At 41.0% G+C, this 20,256-nt stretch overlaps 1 protein-coding gene across 1 annotated transcript in view; it reads right to left on the minus strand.

Moving 5' to 3' along the window:
• The window catches only part of slc38a9 (solute carrier family 38 member 9), a 29,698-nt gene extending 9,732 nt beyond the window's left edge, over nucleotides 1–19,966 (minus strand). Inside the window, exons 1-8 of the mRNA XM_052050097.1 lie at nucleotides 19,730–19,966; nucleotides 16,034–16,180; nucleotides 8,106–8,235; nucleotides 7,657–7,775; nucleotides 7,511–7,574; nucleotides 7,327–7,420; nucleotides 2,517–2,687; nucleotides 2,248–2,307 (exon numbers count right to left, since the gene is read on the minus strand). Of these exons, the coding sequence (XP_051906057.1) occupies nucleotides 2,248–2,307; nucleotides 2,517–2,687; nucleotides 7,327–7,420; nucleotides 7,511–7,574; nucleotides 7,657–7,775; nucleotides 8,106–8,235; nucleotides 16,034–16,134 (739 nt within the window). The 5' untranslated portion in view covers nucleotides 16,135–16,180; nucleotides 19,730–19,966. The remainder of the gene's footprint in view (nucleotides 1–2,247; nucleotides 2,308–2,516; nucleotides 2,688–7,326; nucleotides 7,421–7,510; nucleotides 7,575–7,656; nucleotides 7,776–8,105; nucleotides 8,236–16,033; nucleotides 16,181–19,729) is intronic.
• Between the last annotated feature and the right edge of the window lie 290 nt (nucleotides 19,967–20,256).

Here is a 20,256-nt window from a genome sequence, read left to right on the forward strand (position 1 = left end):
ATGGGGTGCATGAAAATAACAATTATTCACTTTGCCAGTACACAGCAAATAATGAGAGGTATTGTGTTGAGGCAGAGGAACACTTTTATTTTGTTAAGTTGTGCCTGCTTAATAATAGAAATAGCCCTTTTAGGGAAATTAGACATTTTTTACTTTAACTTTGTTAAACAGTAGTTGTCTTTTTTCCCTTAATTTAACAAAAGCAAATCAAAATACTAATTTTTCCAAAATAAATACTAAAAATGAAAACAAAAATATTATTTTCATTTGTACAATTCCCATTTTCACATCCCCTCTGAAATCATTGAAAAATATATCAGAAGAGGAGTTAAGAACCATTTTAAACACTGACACAAGGGAGCACAGGAATGTGCAGTGCTGTTCTTCCACCAAAGGTGAATGCAATGTCTGAGGCATGCAAATATTATTTGAGGACGCCATTGGGATGTTCATTTAACATGTTGCGGTGTTCTGCTGTTAAACAGCTGCAAAGATCCCCGGGTAGACGGGAGCAAAACTGCACACAATCGAAACGTCCCGCGATTTGTCTTGTCTAATGTCTGTGTGTGGCTCTCCTGTGCTGAAGCTGTGAGCACACTGTGGCGTCGCGCATGCGTCTGTTACCTGACACAATCATCCATTTTGAATGCGTGACGCTGATTTATGGGCACACCTTAAGTTCAGAGGAGCCAATCAGCGCATCGTTATCGCCGACATGCCCCAGTCTCCAGCTCGTCAAACATTGTACACACAGAGTCGCGCTGCTGCGTCCTCTGCAATACATCTGTTCGTGCACGCAAATAATACAACGGATAATTTTAACAAGCGATCGCGGTAATGCGCAGATTATAGTAAAAAATAGAAAATGTATAACGTAAAAATCACTTTATAATTTATTGTTTTATACAATTTGCCGAGGTTTCGGACAGAGGAGGTCGGCGGTCCGGACAGAGGAGGTCGGCGGTCCGGTCGTGGATCGTGGTCCGCCAGTTGAGGAAGAGGGTTCTATTCTATGCGCCTTATAATGAATGCACTGCCTAAAATAGGCCTTGAATTGAAGGGTGCGCTTTATAATCCGAAGTGCCTTATAGTGCAGGAAACGGGGTACTTTACTTTTCAACGGTCCCTGATTTTTTTTCGTTCTCGTCTTTATGTTCAGGTGGACACTACATTATGATTTTGTTGATCAATATGGTGCTTTTAAATTATGCATATTAATGAAGCAAAGCAAAACATTTTGGATGAATAAAGGTTACATAAAACAAAATAAAATCCAATACAAGTACAGCTCTTCCTAATTTTACTCGTGATTTCGCTGTCATCTGCACTAAAGAATGTTTGATATCGAATGAAGAGTGAAATACAGTATGTTTTACAAGTGTTTATTTTTGTATTTATCGATACTTTATTCCAGTCTTTTGCGATTACATTAGCCGGTTAGCTTGGAAATTAGCACGGCATCTCTGTCTTTCCTTCCGACTCATTCACTCCCAAGGACATACTTATCTCTTTTCACACATTCAACCCCGGGTGCTTATTTATATATATTTTTTTCAAGACTCAGGGTGAAAAAAAGGGTCTGAAAATGACCGGTACTGAATGAGTTAGCTACTCTTCGTAATTACTTCATGAAAGCGATACTTGTGGGAAGTGTAGCTTATTCGCCGCCACGGAGGCCAGTTGATGGAGACTGTGATTACTGCCTTCGGAGCGAAACCGCAAAGGGTTTAAAGCAGTGGTTCTTAACCTGGGTTCGATCGAACCCTAGGGGATCGGTGAATCGGTCTCAGGGGTTCGACGGAGACTCTACCATGGAGGTTAAGACATACCCGATTTAACATGTCAATTAGTTATGACACACCCGCTTGGCCATCACTGGCTGCAGATGATCACATTAGATTGCTTGTCCAATCAGTGCTGCGGGAAATTTAGTTCGCTCAGTAGTCAACGTGTGACTGTCATGATAGTACGTTGTCGAATTTAAAAAACGTATACATATGTCTTGACACTTTATTGACTTACTGTAGTTTTTTATGTCTTCAATTTGTAAAAAGTCATATTTTTTTGTTTTTCACTAATGAAAGGTTCGGTAAATGTGCATATGAACTGGTTGGGTTCGGTACCTCTACCAAGGCGAAGAACCACTGGTCTAAAGTGTTGCCGACGATGAAAGGTAAGTGTCTTCACACCACTTTTGCTGTTAATCTAATATATACATTAAATTTGAATACATTTATGTGGTCTTACCTCTATCTGTGCCATTGGTTCCAAACTCTGAATCGGACATGTTAACATGATGGACATAGTCTGTTAACAGAAAAGGGAATAATTTGGTCAAAGCCAATTCATAAATACAATTAATGTAACAAAGTTGCCTCCAAATTCTCATTATGAATATTACATAAAACCAGAGAAGAAATTAGCCTGCAACTATATTCTAACAAAGATTTTAAAAGTTACATCAGGACACAGGTCTAAAATGCTGTTCTGGTTTGATAAGAGTATTGTTGTCTTACTGTAGATAAATTGCCCGGTGTTGTAGAGGAAGTTGGACATGAGGACCCAATAAACCACCATCGCCCCAATAAGAGACACCATTGAAAAGACTAAGCTGGACCACTGGCCAAACTTGCCAAAGTAATACCGACAAACATCAGGAAATTCCCAGTCGGATGTGTCCACGTAGGCTGCGCAAAACAAAGAGAGAGGTGACAAATATTTCATAGTATCAACAGTTGTTAATTGGGTACAGCTTTAGTTTGGCATATAAAACTCACCTTCCTTAACCAGAGTCAGACAGCATAAATGGATAATGTTTGACAAATTAAAATGTACTTTCATAGATGTGATAATTTTTCGCAATGCACTTTTCCCTGGTCTCTAAGTCCATCCATTGATTCCTTATCTGTGTCGCGTATCCTCACTTAAATCACACGTGAGCTGGAGCCTATGTCAGCTGACTTTGGCAGTTCATTTTTTGGGACTCCAGACTGCCATAACTTGTTGCATCTTGCCCCTTAAATCTGAGACAGTGCAACTACAATTGTCATCTACTCATGGCAGTGCACCCAGTAAATTTGCAGATTTTCTTTTTAGAAGTGCTATTTTTGGATTTTTTATTAATTTATTTTTTGCTAGCAAACTACCGCTCCACAATCCAAACCATTCGTATGTTATATACCATATTTACGAGACTATAAGTCGTTCCTGAGTATAAGTCACCCCAGCCGCAAAATGCATAATAAAGGAAAAAAAAACATAATTTGCACTGGAGTATAAGGTGCATTTTTGGGGGACATTTATTTGATAAAATCCAGCACTAAGAGCAGACATATCATCTTGAAAGGCAAATAAAAATAAAAATAGAGAACAACAGGTTACGATGTGCTAGCGTTACATGACGCATAAACAACAAACCGAGAACGTGCCTGGTATGTTCACACAACTTATTAAGAGTTATTCAGATAACTATAGCAGAAAGAACATGCTAAGAATTTTACCAAAACATCAGTGTCACTCCAAATCACAAAATTCAATGAAATCTTGATCCTCTGTGTCACTTTTAAAGAACTCCTGAGGTAGAAGATGCAGCGCTTCGTCTTTTACATCGCTTATGTCAGAGTCATCGTCAGTTGTTTTTATCAGTTCCCACTGTGGAAAGTATCAGCGCAGGTCAAGATCACCCTCTTGTGGTTTAATGTGAAAAAACCCACACCAGACAAGACCCAAGGTGTAGGTTGTGCAAAGAGTCACCTAAGACGATCCAACACATAACTGCAGGGTGTCAGATGCTGGCAGGGAAAGCCTATATGAAACCAGGTGGCTGGCATAGTCTACCGAAACATCTGTGCGGAGTATGGACTGGAAACCCCATGGTCAAAATGGGAAACACCTCCGAAGGTGGTGGAGAATGACAGAGCGAAGATCCTGTGGGACTTCCAGATCCAGACTGACAAGACGGTAATGGCGAACCAACCAGATATCGTGATCATAGATAAAGGGCAGAGGAAAGCTGTTGTAGTGGATGTAGCGGTCCCAAGTGATGGAAACATCAGAAAGAAGGAACACGAGAAACTTGAGAAATACCAAGGGCTCAGAGAGGAGCTGGAGAGAGCCTGGAAGGTAAAGGTGACAGTCGTGCCTGTGGTGGTCGTAGCACTCGGGGCAGTGACCCCCAAACTAGATGAGTGGTTGCAACAGATCCCGGGAACAACATCGGACATCTCAGTCCAGAAATGTGCAGTGCTGGGAACATCGAGGATACTGCGCAGAACCCTCAAGCTTCCTGGCCTCTGGTAGAGAACCCAAGCTGAATGAGGGACGGACACCACCCGAGGGGTGAGACGAGGATTTATTTATTTTTTATTATAAATAAATAAGAACAATTAATCTGGAGCCCAGCATACTGTATTTATACCTAGGGAGGAAACCGAGCCTGGATTTGAACCCTCAAACTCAGAACTGTGAGGTGGATATGCAAACCACTCAGTCAGTGCGTCACCTGCTGTTTAAGTCGATACACCAAATGCAGAACGCCTGAAAAAGATTTTTGGGGCTAGGTGGGGGGAGGTGGATCAAAAGACGGATTCTCTCTTTTAAAAGTAATCAGATTTAGGTCAAGACTCACATGAGGTCACTCATGATGTATGTTTTTGTATTAAAGCCCATCCATCCATCCATTATCCTAACCGCTTGATCCTCACTAGGGTCGCGGTGGGTGCTGGAGCCTATCCCAGCTGTCTCTGGGCAGTAAGCAGGGGACACCCTGAATCGGTTGCCAGCCAATCACAGGGCACAGAGACGAACAACCATCCACGCTCACACTCACACCTAGGGACAATTTAGAGTGTTCAATGAGCCTGCCACGCATGTTTTTGGAATGTGGGAGGAAACCGCAGCACCCGGAGAAAACCCACGCAGGCCCGGGGAGAACATGCAAACTCCACACAGGGGGGCCAGAGCTGGAATCGAACCCGGTACCTCTGCACTGTGAAGCCGACGTGCTAACCACTGGACACCGCCTTTGTATTAAAGCCATTCAGTTAATTTATTTGTGTCCTTTTGGTCACTGTCCGGTTACCCGGTCACCCCATCGTCTGTTAAGCTTTCATTGGCAGACAGATTCTCAGAGTTATTTAGTTACAGTATTTAAGAGCACTTCCAAGTCACTTCCTGTTGATTTTGGGGCATTTCCAGATTAATAAATCATAGGAATAATAACAGGAAATGTAGAATAATGTGTGAATGCTTCAGCATTCAAACAGTTAATCCACTTCAATTAAACAGTGTACTTATTTTACAAAAGAGGCAAACCCATCGATCCACTTTTGTGCTACAGAGCGCACAAACAGAATACACAGCACAGTGAAATGTCTAGTCAAAATTACACAGAGATGGTACAAATTGGACATGACTAAACCCTTACTAACCCGTTTGTAATATGCTTATATTTATATTTATTTATATACTTTTTTGTCTTCTACTTTCTCCCTTTCATAATTTAGCTGCTGTAAATTGGGAATTTCTCCATTGTAAAACAAATAAATGTTTTCTTATCTTATATATATATGACAAACAGTTGTGCTGTACAAATGGAATTTTATATCCCAATGTAGATCATTTTACATCCCGACATTTTTTCTGATAATATTTTTCGGCCATGTTCGTCTATGTGTGCCTGCCTTGCTATTGGCTAGTGACCAGTGTTAAAGCCTCGCCTGAAGACAGCTGGGATAGGCTCCTGCACACCCGTGACCCTGGTGAGGTCAAACGGTTCAGCGCAAGAATGAATAAATGAATGGTCTTTTTACTTAAAATTACAAACCCAATTTCAATGAAGTTGGGACATTATGTTCAACAAAGAAAAACAGAACTCAATGATTTGCAAAACATGTTAAACCTATATTGAATTGAAGACACTACAAAGACAAGATATTTAATGTTCAAACTGCCAAACTATATTGTTCTTGGCAAATCGTTAACTTTGAATTATATGGCTACAACACAAAAATGCTTGGAGAGGGTCATGTTTACCACAGTGTTTCATCACCTTTTAACAACATTCAATAAGCGTTTGGGACTTGAAGACATTCATTTTTGAAGCTTTGTAGGTGGAATATGTTCCCATTCTTGCTTGATTGACAGCTTCGGCTGTTCAAGAATCATGGGTTTCAGTTGTCGCTCTTCATAATCAGCCACACATTTTCAATGGGAGGCAGGTCTGGACTGTGGGCAGGCCAGTTTAGTACTTGCACTTTTTAGCACGCTGTTGTAAATTGTAATGTGCAGAATGTGTTTTGGAATTGTCTTGCTGAAATAAGCAGGGGTGTCCATGAAATACGTTGTTTGGATGGCTCTCCAAATGTGTAAATTATTCCATGCCATCAGCACTAGCACCCCACACCATCGCAGATGCTGGCTTTTGAACTTTACGTCCATAGCGGTCCGCATGGTTATTTTCTTCTTTGGCCCAGAGGACACAACATTCACATTTTCCAAAAAGAATTTAAAGTGTGGACTCGTCAGACCACAGAACACTTTTCCATTTGGCATCATTCCATCTTCGATGAGCTCAACCCAGAAAAGCTGGCCGCATTTCTTGGTGCTGTTGGTGAATGGATTTTGCTTTGCATTGTAGAGTTTTATATTACACTACCGGATGTTGCGCCGAACCACTGGCATTGGTTTTCTGAAGTGATCCTGAGCCCAAGTGGTGATATTCTTTACCCACCAGGGTCAGTTTTACATGCAGAGCTGCCAGAGGGATCCAAGGTCAGGGGTATTCAATGTACTGTTGTATATGCTAGTTGTTCCATGTACATCACTTTGTATGCAGCGATGGCTGTTTGAAAGGGCTCTATAAATACAGTTGAGTTGAGTTGAGTTCAGTTCAGTCTTGCCACTGACATGCAGTGATTATTCCAGATTCTCTGAACCTTTTCATGATATTATGGACAGTAGATGATGAAATTCCTCAATTCCTTGCAAAACGTTGAGGAACATTATCCTGTTCAACTACTTTCCCACTGAGTTGTTCACTAATAGGTGAAAGTCACCCCAACTTTTCTTGTGAATGACTGAATAATTTGGGGAAGCTCAATTTAGCCCATTCACCTGTGGGATGTTCCAAACAGGTGTTTGATGAGCATTCCTCAACTCTTTTTTTGCCACCCGTCCCAGCTTTTTTGGAACTTGTTGCAGTCATAAAACAGTAAGTTGATGACTATTTGCTAAAAACAGTAAAGTCTATCAATTTAAACATAAAATATCTTGTCTTTGTAGCGCATGTATTTAAATTTATGAGAGAGAGAAATTTGTGATACTCACGTATTGCCTTTGGTGATTTGAGCACAATGTAACAACAGTACAGCATAAGTAAGCCTACGAAGATAAGGATGAGGATCCCAAGAGTGAAACCAGCCTAAAGGAGAAAACAAGAACATAAATGGCACATTTTTAACATGTCAGAGAAACAGTATAATGTTTGATACTTAAAATAAACCAGTTTTACCTGCTTTATACCCCAAGGTATACTGAGGATGGAGGTACCCATCATTGTGTTCCATATTGCAAATCTGCAATAAATGCAGAGCAAAGTAATGACATCGGCTTGGAAAGAAAGTGATTGATTCAATGTAAGACGCCGACAGGGCTTACATGGTAATGATACTGGGGTTTTTTGTCATGTGATCCCTGCCAGACACCTTAAATGCTGTCCCCAATGGGCTGTAGATGTAGATTTCTTCTGTCCTGGGGATAACATGGTTGGGGGGACTCTACAGGACAGGAAGATGCATAAGGTCATGAAATTTAGGGCCCGGCCGATGAATTGGCCTTAATGTATACAGTATATCCCATCTGTGTGGGCATTCACATGTAAGGCAATGTCCTATTTTGATGAGTTCCAACTGAAAGGAACACCCAAATAAATGTGAGCTCTACCATCAAGCCTTCGGCTTGCCCCAAAACACTCCCACTCACACAGTGGGATAAGCAGGAGTTACATGAGTGGGTCGGCACCACAACAACAAAGTACAGTGTACAAGAGATGAGCTTGTTTCTCGTGTGCAGTTGGTGCACACCATGATTATTCAACTATGACCCACCAGCAGCCGGTCAGAAGAACCAGTTAGTCTGCTATAGTAATGCACTCTGCTGTTGAGGATGGCAGCTTCAGCGGACACACGCTCTTGCGGTTCATCATCTACGATGTTCCTTGGCTCCACGTAGAAAGGTCTGGAAGTAATGGACAAACAGTGAAATTGATTACAGTTAATATTTCTGTCCCTGTGAGCAGAATTAGGCAAAAATACTTTCCCTTTTTAACTCGGTGGGATTGTAGGGCATGGAAAAATGTCAAAATCATCCAATTTTTGAGCAGATCCACAATGTTTTCATGAAGAGGCCTCTTATATGTTTTCTCTGTACCGTATTTTCTGCACTATAAGGCGCGTATGATTATCAGGCGCACCTTCAACGAATGGCCCATATTAAAACTGTTTTCATATATAGGGCACACTGCATTATAAGGCACATAGAATCGAAGCTACAGTAGTAGCTGCGGTTGCGCTATGCATCCACTAGACCACAGGTGTCAAACTCAAGGCCCAAGGGCCCGATGTGGCCCGCCACATCATTTTAAGTGGCCCACGAAAGGAAGTCAAAAATGACAACCTCCATGATGTTTTCTAAAATCTGGACCAAACTTTCAAATTTTCATATGCAATAAATCAGTGACATATTGTAACCATTTTCTTGATACCAAACTCCTCATTACAGTCACTGAAACAACAATTGAACAGAGCATTACTATTGACTTCTTGATATAGTTTCAGTCATCACGGCCCTCCAAGGGAAACGGTCATTGTAATGTGGCCCGCGACATAAATGAGTTTGACACCCCTGCACTAGATGGTGCTATGTTAAAGGGAATGCAATACAATACATTCATTCATCTTCCTAACCGCTTGATCCTCACTAGGGTCGCGGGGGGTGCTGGAGCCTATCCCAGCTGTACAGCTTTATTTATATAGAGCAGGCATGTCCAGCTCCGGGCCTAGGCGGCCACCGTCCTGCTTGTTTTACAGCTCTCCGAGCTGCAACACACCTGATTCAGATGATCAGCTTATCAGCCAGCTATGAAGCAGCATTAGAACGATCTTGATTATTTGAATCAGGTGTGTTGCTCCTGGAAGAGTTGGAAAACTGGCAGGACGGCGGCCCTTGAGGACAGAGTTTGGACCCCCCTGATATAGACACTTCACAACTGCAGCAGCTGTAACACACCCATGAGAACTGGTCACAAACATGGACATGAAACAAATACAAATGGCATTACAAAACAACAAATGAAAGACAAGAACTTATGAAGACAATTGATTCAATAAAAAGGCACAGAAGGCTTGTGGGCTCACATCCACAAGGGGCTAAATATCTTGAGAAGTCTTGCTTGTCTCCTTCTTCCTTCATTTAGTCAGTAGTTGACTATGCTTTTGGTATGATGTTCGTTTCATAATGGCTGAGCAGAGCTCACAAAGGAGTTGTCTGTTTGAGTGCATGTTGGCGAATGTACATGTCATTTAGTGTTGGGCAGAACCCTTTTCGGTTACAATCTCTCTGGAATGACCTCCCACTGAACATTCGGCAAGCCTCCTCGCTGCCCATCTTTAAAGCCCTCCTCAAAACTCACTTGTATTCTTTGGCGCTCTACTCAGCATGACTTAGATTTGTTCTTGATTTTACTGCTTGGTGCTTTCTACCGCCTTTATTGCCGATTCGTCTTGCTGTTTGTTGTGTATGTTGAATCGCTCCATGTGCAGCACTTTGTATGCAGCGATGGCTGTTTGAAAGTGCTCTATAAATACTGTTGACTTGACTTGTTGACTTGACTTGACAATTGGTTCCTGCTAATAATCACCACTTGATGGCATAGGAATACTAACAGGGAAACAACTCAATGGGGAATATAAAGAGAGTTACACTCTCTTTATATAAGGCGCATTGGATTATTGGGCGCCCTGTCGGCTTTTGATGAAATTGATGCCTTTAGGTGCACTCTATAGTGCAGAAAATACGGTAAATTATACACTGATCTTCAGGACGAAATTAGGAGGCCAGTACAATTAAAGGTGTACAATCCTGAACCAAAAGAGGATTGTTAAGCTTCATTTATTTTGTTTTTTCTAATTTATTTTCTTCATAAATAAAAGCAGTCAATCTATAATTTTTATTATTACATAAGTAATCCACTTCGTCAAATCTTTATATTTTAGGGGTTTTGGCTTATTGTTCACCATAAAAAAGAAGGAATTGAATTAAAAGTGTACGTTTCAAATAAACTGAACACAACAATAAATAATCGTTGTTGTTTCAAATGGCCAACAGTGTATTGGCACATGTATGTGACTTAGTCAGAGGAGAAGTTTTGAAAGTTAGTCAGCCGGTGTGAGATTCCCAACTGGATTAAAATTCCAGAGAAACTTCCAATGCAGTTGTGATGGATGAGGAAAGCACAAGCACATTAGTATTTACATGTCAAGTAAATTCCTGGAAAACCAACTTGAAGAAAATACTCATTTTATTATTTGGCAAACACTATAAAGAATGCCAGACGTGCATGGTCATGAACTGTCACTAGAGCTGTCAGCTGTCCATTTTTATCTGAGCTTCTTTATTGACTTGATTGTTGCTTTTCTTCTCACAAAGATAAAACTGTCTCAACATTTCCCACAAGCTCATCTGAGTCTGAATATATCATCGTCTTTCATTGAAGATACAGATACCATAGAGATAAAATGGATGTATTCTGTATTATTATGTAGTGCTTTGTTAGCAATACAATAACAAAATTGAAGTATTTCGTCTCGTCTCCTGATGACTTATTTGTCACATACAGTGGCCTGCCACTAGATGATAGCGAGCGATTCAACCCGCAGCACACAAATTGACAATTGTAATATCGCGCGAGCACTCTGTGATTAAGTTCTGAGTCTATGTGGACTCGTGTGTGTGTGTGTGTGTGTGTGTGCTTAACTCTCACTTTTTTCGACTTTGAAGCCTTCTCAACCTGCAGCTCCCAGTTCTTTCCCTACTCACCATTGGCCCAGCAGCCAGCAGTACAGGCCTTGTCAACATGGAGCTGGGCTTTTTTTTTTTAAAGCAGAATATTTCCCCCTCTCTGTGTAGGATAAAGCTTCCGTCCACACTGCCTTGTTTATTTATTTAATAATAATAAAAAAACTCCACACCAAATCGCATGCGTGCATTTAAAAGCAAGTGCAGTTGCGACACATCTGGGTGTGTGTGTATTGCTCCCACAGATTGCTTCCCTCATTGGATCCTCGGTGCCTTGCCACGTCCATACTGTCACATATTCCTATTATTGTGAAGAGCCCCCAACCCCGTACTCCCAAGCTCACGGGACCGCAGGATGTCATCCTCACGGGCAGACCAACCGCATCAATTGCCATGGAGTGTCCCATGAGGTGGCACCGGAGTTACAACTTTTACAGTTTGTAAACTCCAAAAGACTAAAAATCAGTCAGAATAAATAAGATCAAAATAAAGACATTAGGGTGGGAAATAAAATGCTGGAGGATAGCAAATAATAATATTTGACAAAGGAATATATCTGACAAAGGAAATTAACATCGCTAAGAGAAGCTATGCAGAGAGGCTGAAAAAACAGTTCTCTGCTAACGACTCTGCATCTGTGTGGAACGGCCTGAAAGCAATCACTCACTATAGAATGCCATCCCACCAAACAGTGAACAATAAGGGTCTTGCTAATGAACTAAACATGTTTTTCTGCCGATTTGAAAAGGACACCCCCATTTCCCACACACACCCACCTCTACCAGAAACTACCCCCCCCCCACCCGCTTTTTCTCCACTACAGATCCACGAACAGGACGTGAAACGACTCTTGAAGCAGCAGAAGATAAAGAAAGCTGCGGGGCCCGACAAAGTGTCCCCCCTCCTGCCTGAAAGTCTGCGCTGACCAGCTGGCTCCGGTCTTCACACAAATCTTCAACAGATCGCCCTGACGTCTGTGGTCATGAAGTCCTTTGACCGCCTTGTGCTGAACCACCTAAAGAATGTCACCGGACCCCTGCTGGACCCTCTCCAGTTTGTCTACCGGGCAAACAGGTCTGTGGAAGACGCAGTCAACATAGGTCTGCACTAAATCCTCGAGCACCTCGACAGCACAGGGACCTACGCAAGGATTCTGTTTGTGGATTTCAGCTCTGCGTTCAACACCATCATCCTGGAACTCCTCACCACCAAACTTCTTCACCACGGTGTGTCCCCTACGATCTACCAGTGGATCCTCAGCTTCCTGACGGGACGGACGCAACAGGTGAGACTGGGAGCAACAACATCATCAACACGCACCACCAGCACTGGAGCCCCACAGGGATGTGTCCTCGCTCCACTGCTCTTCTCCCTCTACACAAACGATTGCACCTCAACAAATCCAGCTGTCAAACTCATAAAGTGTGCAGACGACACCACGGTCATCTGTCTCATCAAAGATGGCGACGAGTCTGCGTACCGCCAACAAGTGGAGCAGCTGGAGCTCTGGTGCAGCCGACACAACCTCGGGCTGAGCACACTGAAGACAGTAGAGATGATCGTGGACTTCAGGAAACATTCTTCTCCTCAGTTGCCCCTCACACTATCCAACTGCCCTGTGTCAACCGTCAAGACCTTCAAGTTCCTGGGAACCACAGTCTCCCAGGACATGAAGTGGGAAGTCAACACCATCTCCATCCTGAAAAGGGCCTGGCAGCGGATGTACTTCCTGAGGCTGCTGAGTAAGCATGGCCTGACACAGGAGGTGCTACGACAGTTCTACACAGCAGTCATCGAATCAATCCTGTGTTCTTCCATCACGGTTTGGTTTGGGGCCGCCACAAAAAAGGACAAAATCCGACTTCAACGGACAGTTAGGACGGCGGAAAAAAATCATTGGCACCGCCCTACCCACTCGAGGACTTTCACACTGCAAGAATCAAGACAAGGGCACGGAAAATCCTCCTGGATCCCCCGCACTCTGCCCACCACCTTTTCCAGCTACTCCCCTCAGGCAGGCGCTACAGATCCATGCGCACCAAATTCAGCAGACACTTAAACAGCTTCTTCCCTCTAGCCATTAACTCCCTAAACAGTCACTGACATAGTCACTCTCTTGTACTACAAATACTGCTACTGCTACTGGTCACTCTAAAATGGTTCAATGATTTTCTGCACCAACTGTACAAACTGTCATCGTATTGTATTCTACCACTGATCACTTTTTCTCTGTTTGATACTTTGCACATTGTCTCACTTACATTACGAAATGTCCTTGCATACCTATTTGTCATGTCCTTGTTTACGATTATACTAATGCAGCGTGTTATACCGGAGACAAATTCCTTGTGTGTTCTACATACTTGGCCAATAAAGATGATTCTGATAAATGGATACATGAATAAACAGAGGAATAGGCCTGCATAAAATGAATAAAAAGTAAATGGTTAAATGTAAAAAAGTTGATAAAATGTGAAAGAAATAGATCAGTTAAAAGCTAAATGAAATTAGACACGTCTTGAGCTCTAATACACCTCTCTCACTCTTTTTCAAAAACCTATCAAATGTGCCCTAAGGAAGCAATCCAAATAGTTAAACACGATAGACAGTAAATATTATGAATTCAAACACATCGTCAAACACAAATACTTTCCAATGCCGCCGCATCGACAGCTTCACTAAGAAATCAACTTGTGCTGCTTATCAGAAAAGTCAAAGCAGTTCTGCTTGACTTTCGACTTTGACATAGTGCCAAAGAAAGTCTCATGCTGTGTCGGTGGCTGGCTATTATGTAAATTGCGATGACTTAAATTCACAGAATAGCTCTCATTTACAATGACTTCTCACTTGATGGACGGGCGCACCAGGGTCCTAACTATTTGTATACTGTACAAACAATAAAAAGTCAAGTTTACGCAATATTTTTCCTTAGAGGAAGCCAATAACTCAAGAAACAATGTTGCTCAAAATGACGTGGGCATTGCCTAGCAATGCCCACAAACATTGCTCATCTGTCAGAAATATGTTTCATCCTTGACCGAGTGCTTCGACATCGTTTGAAGGCAAACGGTTAATGGCTCAGTGCCACAAGCGGCATCCCGCTGACAACAGCCCAGATTGTCTGTCTGCTATTGTTTTCGCACAAGTACGACTTCCTCAAAGTTACGCAATAAATTCGAGTAAAACGCTGATTTGCGAAACTGTTGAGCACTTTCAAATGAATGAGAAGACATCTACTTCGTAAGATTTGTGGATGAGGACGAAACACTTTTGTGTGATTGCAAAGGAAAGATACTCAAGTTGAAAGACCAAAGGGAAAAAAATGGGTTAGTCAAAGCAGACACTAAAGCCGCTCAGCCCCATTGAAATTCACATTTCATGCTACAAGTCATTTGTGGCAACTTAATCTGATTGTTGAATTCAGCAAAAAAAAAAGTATTCCACTGATTCATTTTGTATAACTGAAAAATCATGAAGCGGAAAAAACAAGATCGCGTCCTCACTTCAGCAATGTTGTTTCCTCCCCCTCATGTGTGACACGAAAGTTAATCACAGAAGCTGTATTTTTTCCCCTGATATTAAAATGGAGAATAGAAGTCTACACACCTCTGCACATTTGCCAGGTTTTTGTAATATAAAACTGCAAACAAGAAAAATCATCAAAACGTTTCCCCCCCATTATGTGGCCGAAAACCTGCTGTAAAAAGTCAAATGAAAAAAAGGTGGGGGAGGGGATAATCAATAGATGTGGTTGCAGAGGTACACAGTTTCTAATAACTGGGTATGTGGCGGTGCTCAGCTTTAAACAATCGAAAATGTTCTTCACAATCATTAATCATCAGGAAGTCAAATCACCTAAACTTTATGCCACCTTTCCTTGACTTTTGTTGATTGCGTAATCGGGTCAAGGAGAGATGAAAAGGAGCCTCCTTCGGAACACAGGAGAGCACGGCACCCTTTTAAATTCACCGTACTCTATATTTAGGAAATGATGTCATCGCGTGACAGCGAAGATTGCTGACCTAAGTCTGGCCAACGGACTTGCCCTGCAAAACAATTTACTTAGTAATGAAACAATTTGCTGAGTAATGAAACAAAAACAAGAGTCTTCAAATAAATAAATACTATACTAAATACTATATAAATACAAATAATAATCAGAAAAATCTGGCATTTAAACGGCACTGTGTAGACTTTAATTCCGCCATAAATGTGGAATTTGGGAAGGTACTTTGAATGAAATTACTGTCACTGATTAATTCATCCATCCATCCATCCATCCATTTTCTGATCCGCTTATCCTCACAATGGTCGCTGGGGCCTATCCAAGCCGTCTTCGGGCAGTAGGCGGGGGACACCCTGAACCGGTTGCCAGCCAATCGCAGTGATTAATTCAGTATTTATTATTATTATTATTATCATCATCATTATTTCTACATCTCCCAATGCATACATTGATCAGAATAATGTTTCTCTGAGGAATTGTGACAAAGCGGAAGATTGTATGTCAGTCACATAACTTCCCGTAGTTATGTGTAAAAACAATTTATAGCTGATACGTCAAAGTTTGAAAACCTCGACTTTTCTTGTGACTCAGACACTGCCTCATTGTCCAAACTATCCAAATATTTTACTGCTTTAGCTGTATGGTAGTTGTGTTTGTATAAAATGCAACCATTTTAACACACATGTAAACAGCGCGAGGTTTAGCTTGGAGTGTCAACCTCAGTGTTGGCCAAGTGACAGAGATGTTCAAGTCATATGACAACATAGTGGTAGCGTTTTGGTTTCGGTGTGGAGATGGTATGCAACTTCCAAATACATGCTAGTTATTTAGTCTGCTATGTCTATCGAGGGTGGAGAATGTGTATGCGCCTTTCCAGACCAAATCTATTATGAGTCTGTCACAGAGGAGACAGTGCAGTGCTGGTTCATAAGAGAATATTGATGGGCTGTGTACCTTTTAGCTCTGGAGTCCAGCGAGTCTGTTGAGCCTCTGTGCTGCGAGAAGCTCTCTCCAGCCTGCTCGGAGTTTAGCAGAGGCCTGCTGTCGTTCTCCATGATATCCGAGTCTCTCAATTAGGTCCTGACAACTCCCATCACCTGACTGGGATGAATGTGTCATAAAGTTAACAACGGACAGAAAAGGATTACATCATCAAATAACACAGAGGAACAATAAAACAATTTGTGCAATATAGTCAGAAGTGGTTTCTGTTGCATTTCTTTCTTCCGATTTTACATATGTAATATTTTCACCCAGATGGGCTTTGAGTTGCTGAATCTGAGTGATGGATCAGAAATTAGGAGCGCAAAACACATGGAAGCAGGATACAGATACATATTTTCTGCACTATAATGCGCTTCAGGTTATAAGGAGCACCATCAATGAATTTCAATGAATGGCCTATTTCAAAACCGTTTTCATATATAGGGCACACTACATTAAAAGGCGCATAGAAGCTACAATAGTGGCTGCAGTTGTGCTATGCATCCACAAGATGAAGCTACGCTAAATGGAATATAATACAATGCAGCTTTATTTATACAGAGCAAAGCCGAACAGAACTGGTCATGAACACGGCCATGAAACATATAAATACAAATGGCATTACAAAAGAATAAATGACAGACAAAAGTTATGAAGACGATTGATTCAACAAAAAGGCACACAAACCTCGTGGGCACACATCCACAAAAGGCTTAAATATCCTTAGAAGTCTTGCTTGTCTCCTTCCTTCGTTTAGTCGGGAGTTAACTATGCTTTCAGTATGATCTTTGTTTCATAATGGCTGAGCAGAGCTCACAAAGTAGTTGTCTGTTTGAGTGTGTGTTGGCGAATGCACATGTCAATTAGTGTCGGACAGAAACCTTTTAGGTTACAATTGGCTCCTGCTAATAATCGCGGCTAGATGGCATAGGAATACTAACAGGGACACAGCTCATTCTCATTTAAAGGGACTGTGTAGCACCATACATAAGGTGCATCGGATTATAGGGCGCACTGTCAGCTTTTGGCAAAATTGAATGCTTTTAGGTGAACCTTGTGCAGAAAATACGGTCGTTAAAATAACTGATTTTCAATCAGCGAAAGACTAAACACAACTAAAATATACTAGTTATGTGGCGACACAGCAAAAGACACAATGGCAAGTCCTCTCTTTGTGATGTAAAGTTCTTTATTCATGTTCCAAAACATAACAATGTCTTAAAATAGATGCAATCTGCTCTCAAATCAACTGGCTACATGACCTTTACTAACCTAATTGCTGTTGTGCATTTCTGCAATAAAAGATGATTTGATGGGTCTCGTATACATCGGGTGAGATATGAACAAGTATAGTTCGATTCAATATGGTACGCCCCAGTTTGAGAAAGCATGATGCAATGCGTTTCCTGTTGTCTTTACATACAAATGGTCATGGATGCTGTTCAGTCTCAGTCATTTCCAGCAGCTGGCATTGGAGGGCCTTTCATCCCTTTCCGCATCGGTTTCCCATCATGTCATAACCCTATTCTATGGGACTGACATGCCATCACCAAGCGTTGGATGATTCACCTTGCTCTTGCTCTTGACTCTCTTGACTTTCATGTCAAGAGCAAGGCTGATTTTCTAGACCTTCGTTGATCTCGTTTATAGTCGTCGTCTTGGGTATTTTCTTGTTTTGTTCCCATTTGTTCAGCACTTTGTTCCAGCTGCAGCTGTTGTGAAAGCGCTATATTAATCAGGATGTATTGTATTGCATTGTATTTCAAATTGTTCTTGTTTGAAGTATTGTATTGTATTTCACATTGTTCTTGTTTGAAGTGTTATCCTCTGTGTGTTTTGGTTTTTCTTGCTGATTGGATTTTCCTTGTCTTTTCACGACATGTGACTTTGTCAAGTGACTGTTTATTATTTTCCCTTGCCTTTTGCAAGCACTTTTGGTTAATCTCGTTCGTTTCCTGGTTAATTGTTACCACCGTTCTGTGTTGTACTTTGTTGGTCTTGTGACCATATTTTGTTAAATAAACTATTTTTGTCATTGATCTTATCATGGTCTGTTGAAGGATAGATTGAGTGTTTTTTTTTTTATTGTAATTGGATAACAAGTTTAAACATATACCATTCCGACACTCAGTTTGCAAGCGATACATTGCACCCGCTTGTGACACCCCCCCCCCCCCCCCCCACACACACACACACAAAAATCCATGGCAACTTGCCACACACCCAACCTCGTGCAGACACAAAGCTTGGCCAGTAAAATATCCGACTGTTCGTGTCCCTACCGAGTAACACCAGTGAGGAGGTTAATTGACGGAAAAGCCAGAAAACCATTGCACATCCCTGGATGCACTTGGAGCTTTTCTTATTAATATTTAATACTAAGTAATGTACTAGCACAAGCTAATTGTGCAAATTCTATGTTTGCCATGGCTGCGTACTAAGTGAGACATGCAATGGTTTGCTGGGACGCAACAGGCTGCTTTTTAATGTTGCAAGCACGTTTGGTGGGCTGTGCGTGTGTTAGTTAAAATGGGTTTCAGCTAAATCTGAATTTACAGTATAGCTATATTTTTGCACCATTACAATATTTAATTAAAGGTAGTTGTCATATCTTCCCCTCCATGAAACACACGTTAAAGCTCAGTAGTACACATGGCACTTTAATGCATTTGCCAACGAGGCCTAGTAAATGTTATCATTCTTAATGGTCACATAGGCAGCTGAAACAGGTAGCCTTCAACGTAATGTATTAATAAACATTATAATCATTATGGCCTTTATAAAAGGTTTTGGGCAAAGGTGTGGTACTGTGCAACATGCCCCTGCAATGAGACCCATGCTTTTGTCCTTGAAATCATGTCAATTTTTTGGGATAGGGTGGATTTGAGTCATTATTATATCACAAAAGCAAGATTAATCAGAAAACTGTTTATTGTTGTTAATATTGAAAAGAAATTGTTTGACTTGACTTTCGCTTCAATGCATTTTTTTCTTGCATTACTTTTACGTTTACACTTTTTGTAGTTTTAAAACAATTACTTGTATTTAAGTAAAACCTGGAGTTGATACTCAAACTTCTAAAGTATTTTTGAATCCAAACAATATCTATACTTGTACTTGATTAATAAACGTGAATAGGTTTGCCACTACTGGTGACAATACAAAAACATCTTGTCGAGTTGTTTACTTCCAATCAAACTAAACTAACGCTCCAAATAACCGAACCCTGCCTATCAATTACATTTGAGTGAGAAATCAAAACATTTGTGTTTTATTGTGTGTAAGCCAATCTTAAGCACAAAAATACATTTATTTAGAAGCACGGTCAATAAGTTACCTATTTAGAAGTGTTTTTGATGCGCAGGCTAAAACACAACCGACGTTTAAAAAGTCGCACCAGCGTTTACAGTGAATACATTTTTTTTCCAGTGTCTAAAGTTCATACTTTATGCTCAGCTGTGTCAAAACGTGGTCAAATGTGTTTATTAAGTGTCGTCGTTATGAAAACCCATTCATATTTAACATTGGTAAAGACGTTGTTAGAAATTGAAATGGTGACTTTTTTTCTCTTATAACACGTAGGCTAAATGACAACATATTCCCCGCAAAATATCATAAGTGTCAATCATGCTTTAAAAAAAACAAAGACAAAAAAAAATACCATACCAATGTTTACGATGATGAAATCCTTCCCGGTATCTTCAGTTCGTCTCAGTTTAGCTGAACGTGACAACCTTGACGAACAGCGTTACAGTCCAAAAGTAAGCAAGTAGAATTATGGTCTTGCAACGTACAAATCCTATTGCTGACAATTAACAAATACGTGTTGTGGTTTTGTCCCCCTTCATCTTCCGTCCATCCACTGTATTTGATTTCTTCTTCTGCTGCTGCTTGCTTTGTCTTCTTCTTGTTCCGTATTTTGTAGCGTTTGTTGACAATTGCGATACGTTACCGCCACCTGTTGGTTCTTGTGCGCTCGTCACTACATTTACAATCTACTCTAGTTATCACAAATCTGTATACTGTAGTTCTGTGTAACGGGGCCAGTAAAAAATTGAAAATACTTTGTATACTTCGTTATAACTACACAAAATCTGCGAAATTATGAATACCCGGCATTTTGTTGTACAATATCCTCCATTATCAAAGGGTGAAAAAAACGTGTTTCCCTACTTCAATAAATAATGTCGCAC

Source organism: Hippocampus zosterae, chromosome 18 (genome assembly GCF_025434085.1).
Source record: "Hippocampus zosterae strain Florida chromosome 18, ASM2543408v3, whole genome shotgun sequence".
In the NCBI taxonomy this organism is placed as follows: Eukaryota; Metazoa; Chordata; class Actinopteri; order Syngnathiformes; family Syngnathidae; genus Hippocampus; species Hippocampus zosterae.